At 41.7% G+C, this 4509-nt stretch overlaps 1 protein-coding gene across 1 annotated transcript in view; it reads left to right on the plus strand.

The window, feature by feature from the left end:
- The first annotated feature begins 599 nt into the window (after positions 1–599).
- lhx5 (LIM homeobox 5) overlaps positions 600–4509 on the plus strand; it is a 33898-nt gene continuing 29988 nt past the window's right edge. The window contains exons 1-3 of the mRNA XM_061931776.2: positions 600–1064; positions 2875–3098; positions 4170–4453. Of these exons, the coding sequence (XP_061787760.1) occupies positions 892–1064; positions 2875–3098; positions 4170–4453 (681 nt within the window). The 5' untranslated portion in view covers positions 600–891. The remainder of the gene's footprint in view (positions 1065–2874; positions 3099–4169; positions 4454–4509) is intronic.

The raw sequence follows: 4509 nt of genomic DNA on the forward strand, positions 1-4509 counted from the left end.
TGATAGAATATTGATGAAGTTGATTGTTTGTGATTGTTGGAGCAGCAGCTGAAAGAAAACGAAGAAGAAAAGAAGAGTTTGCTTAAGTTGGTCAATATTGAGCTTGTCTTCTTCGGGGCTTTCCCTGCTGATGAGCTGCAGCTCATTTCCCTGCAAATAGTTTTGCGCACGCATGAGAAAAGACTCCAGCCACCCCCCACTGTGCTGCTCTTCTTCGGCTCCTCCCACTTTCACTTTCACTTTCACATTCATGTCCGCAGGTATTTCCCAACCTTTTTTCTTCCGCTGTCTTGCAGGCCTCTGACGTCACACGTGCTAAAGTGCAAAGGTGAGCTTCCACGCTGTAGTCCGGCTCGGCTCATATGCAAGTCTACGCGGAGTCCAGAGCGCCGTAACCATGACAACGCTTAGCCTGGCTCTCATTGGCTCTCCCGGCGAGGGAATTAAGGCGCGCCTCAGCCAATGAGCGCGCGTGTTTGTGATGGCGAGGTGCAGGGGCGCCCACACCTTCACCGCCAGCCGCCACAGTGACGTGAAGGTGCACGAGCTCAGGACACGCGTGGAACACCCCCCCTAAAGCCCAACCCCCCCTTAAAAACAACAACAACAACAACAACAAAACATGATGATCATTTCTGGATATTGGTGGCGTCTTCTTGACACGTCCGGGCCGCGCACGCGTGGACTGCGCAGCCTGCACTAAAAGAAAAAAAAAACACCTTTTTTCCCCTTGCTGGATTTTTGAGTAGCGAACCCGAGAGAGGACCGGCGGGACCAGACCTGCGGGACCAGACCTGCGGGACCAGACCTGCGGGACCAGACCGGCGGGACGTACCAGACCCCCAGACAAGACGTGGTTCCGCGCAGGAAGGTCGGCCCCTCGGCTCCATCATGATGGTCCTCTGTGCGGGCTGCGAGCGGCCCATCCTGGACCGCTTCTTGCTCAACGTGCTGGACCGGGCCTGGCACGCCAAGTGCGTCCAGTGCTGCGAGTGCAAGTGCGCGCTCACAGACAAATGTTTCTCCAGGGACGGCAAACTCTTCTGCAAGATGGACTTCTTCAGGTACAACAACAACAAATAAGCATCATGCACTTCTTCTTTTGTCATCAGGCTCATATGTTGTGCGCGTGGACCTGCTGGGCCTGCGCGCGTGCACGTCAAAGGGCCGACCGTGGAGCGCTCGTCGCTTTATGACAATAGCTAGGGCGCGCACGCACGCGCACTAATTCAGGTGCACGCCGCAAACTGCAACTTTTTGCTTTTGATTCAAATCAAGTCAAGACAATTGGGGCCGAGTCCTCCCACGCGCACATCTCTTAATCCCAGTCAGTGTGGATTAGAAGAAGATTTCCGCGCTAAAATGCTTTAATCCTCTCAAATATTCACGCATGCACAATGTGCTGATTGTCACTAATGACACTCTCTTACCAAATCATATTATTCCTATTGTATGCATTATTATTATTATAAAACATGTCATATTCTTATAATCCTGTCATATATCCAATAATATTAATATTCATTCTTATTATAAAACATGTATTATTGTTATTAATCTGTCATATATCCACACACATGCAAATATTATAAATATTCATTCTTATTATAAAACATGTAATATTCTTATAATCCTGTCATATATCCACACATATGCACATATTATAAATATTCCTTCTTATTATAAAACATGTATTATTGTTATTATCCTGTCATATGTCCACACATATGCAAATATTATAAATATTCCTATTGTATGCATTCTTATTATAAAACATGTCATATTCTTATAATCCTGTCATATGTCCACACATATAAATATTATAAATATTCCTTCTTATTATAAAACATGTAATATTGTTATAATCTTGTCATATATCCACACATATACAAATATTATAAATATCCCTACAGTATGCATTCTTAATATAAAACATGTATCATTGTTATAATCCTAGCATACATCCACACATATGCAAATATTATAAATATTGTTATTGTATGTATTCTTATTATAAAACATGTAATATTGTTATAATCCTGTCATATATCCACACATACACATGTGGTGATTGACATTCTCCCACAAAATCGTGCAAGTGCTATAATATTCTTATTGTATTTATTCTTATTTTAAAACTATGATTCTGTAATATTGTTATAATAGGCATTCTCCATAAATATACATTTACTTGTTGGGCAAAAAAACCGGGATAAAAGTATAAATTATAATTGTAGCACCACGTTGTCAAATTTTTTTTATTGGATTTAAAAAAACTGTCATTTTTGTGCAACAACAATGATTATATGAAACACTTTATAACATCACCAACATGGTTCATAATACTCTAAAATGATCAATTCATCAACAAATCAGCACCATTAAAATACATTGAAATAAATAAAAAATATGTTTGTTTCCCCCCCATTAGGATTATTTTTGCACAATGTTAAGAAGATGTTAATAAACAGCCAAATGTATATTGCAAAACACATTTGCAATATTATCGTTAGGTAAATGTTAATAAAGAGTGCTAAAGTATTTATTCCTCCATCAATATTATGTCCGCACAATATATGGGAATCTTTAAAAAAAAAAAGTCCAGATTTGCTTGGAAATTCTCTGTTTTCTACTTTGACCCGCGCCACAACTTTTATAACAAAATATTCTACAAATTCATTTCACATTTTTTGAACGCACCCGCACGCCGACAACAGAACGGCGAGGCAAAAAGAAGAAGAAACTGATGTGTGTGCGTGTGTGTGTGTGTGTGTGTGTGTGTGTGTGTGTGTGTGTGTGTGTGTGTGTGTGTGTGTGTGTGTGTGTGTGTGTGTGTGTGTGTGTGTGTGTGTGTGTGTGTGTGTGTGCATGCAGGCGTTTCGGCACCAAGTGCGCGGGCTGCCTGCAGGGCATCTCCCCCAGCGACCTGGTGCGCAAGGCGCGCAGCAAGGTGTTCCACCTGAACTGCTTCACCTGCATGGTGTGTCACAAGCAGCTGTCCACGGGCGAGGAGCTCTACGTGGTCGACGAGAACAAGTTCGTGTGCAAGGACGACTACCTGAGCTCCGGCACCATCAAGGAGGTCAGCCTCAACTCAGGTGAGCACAAAGATGCATTTTTTTCTTTTCAAGTGACAACAAAAAAAGGGATTAATGAAAGAATCCAGTCGACAAAAAAAATGTATTTAAAATCCAGTCAACAAAAAAGATGTATTTAGAATCCAGTCAACAAAAAAGATGTATTTAGAATCCAGTCAACAAATAGGATGTATTTAGAATCCAGTCGACAAATAGGATGTTATTAGAATCCAGTCAACAAATAGGATGTATTTAGAATCCAGTCGACAAAAAAAATGTATTTAGAATCCAGTCAACAAATAGGATGTATTTAGAATCCAGTCGACAAAAAAGATGTATTTAGAATCCAGTCAACAAATAGGATGTATTTAGAATCCAGTCGACAAATAGGATGTTATTAGAATCCAGTCAACAAATAGGATGTATTTAGAATCCAGTCGACAAAAAAGATGTATTTAGAATCCAGTCGACAAATAGGATGTATTTAGAATCCAGTCGACAAAAAAGATGTATTTAGAATCCAGTCGACAAATAGGATGTATTTAGAATCCAGTCGACAAATAGGATGTATTTAGAATCCAGTCGACAAATAGGATGTATTTAGAATCCAGTCGACAAATAGGATGTATTTAGAATCCAGTCGACAAAAAAAGATGTGTTTAGAATCCAGTCGACAAATAGGATGTATTTAGAATCCAGTCGACAAAAAAGATGTATTTAGAATCCAGTCGACAAATAGGATGTATTTAGAATCCAGTCGACAAATAGGATGTATTTAGAATCCAGTCGACAAATAGGATGTATTTAGAATCCAGTCGACAAATAGGATGTATTTAGAATCCAGTCGACAAAAAAGATGTATTTAGAATCGTCCTCCTTGAGCTCTTTTCTTATTTGGATTGTGCTCCATTTTCTCTGATTGTTATTACAAAAAGACGTCTTTTTTCAATTCTTTCATTTGAATTGCTATTCATTGAAATAATAGTTTTCATTCAAATGTTTGTATTATTATTTCTTGTTTGGACTGCAACCCCCACACGACGTGACGTGACGTGACGTGACGTGACGTGACGTGACGTGTTGTGTGCTTAGTGTCGTCGTGCACGGACCGCAGCTTGTCTCCGGACCTGCAGGACGCGGCTCTGATGGCGGACGAGCTGAAGGAGGCCGACAACTGCACGTCGTCCGACAAGGAGACCAACAACATCGAGAACGAGGAGCAGAACTCTGGCACCAAACGTCGGGGGCCGCGGACCACCATCAAGGCCAAGCAGCTGGAGACGCTGAAGGCCGCCTTCGTGGCCACGCCCAAGCCCACGCGACACATCCGGGAGCAGCTGGCCCAGGAGACCGGCCTCAACATGCGCGTCATCCAGGTGAGACTTACCTAATACAAACCATTCAACACGCGGCTCATCCAGGTGAGACTTAC

This window comes from Nerophis lumbriciformis, linkage group LG39, assembly GCF_033978685.3.
Source record: "Nerophis lumbriciformis linkage group LG39, RoL_Nlum_v2.1, whole genome shotgun sequence".
NCBI lineage: Eukaryota > Metazoa > Chordata > Actinopteri > Syngnathiformes > Syngnathidae > Nerophis > Nerophis lumbriciformis.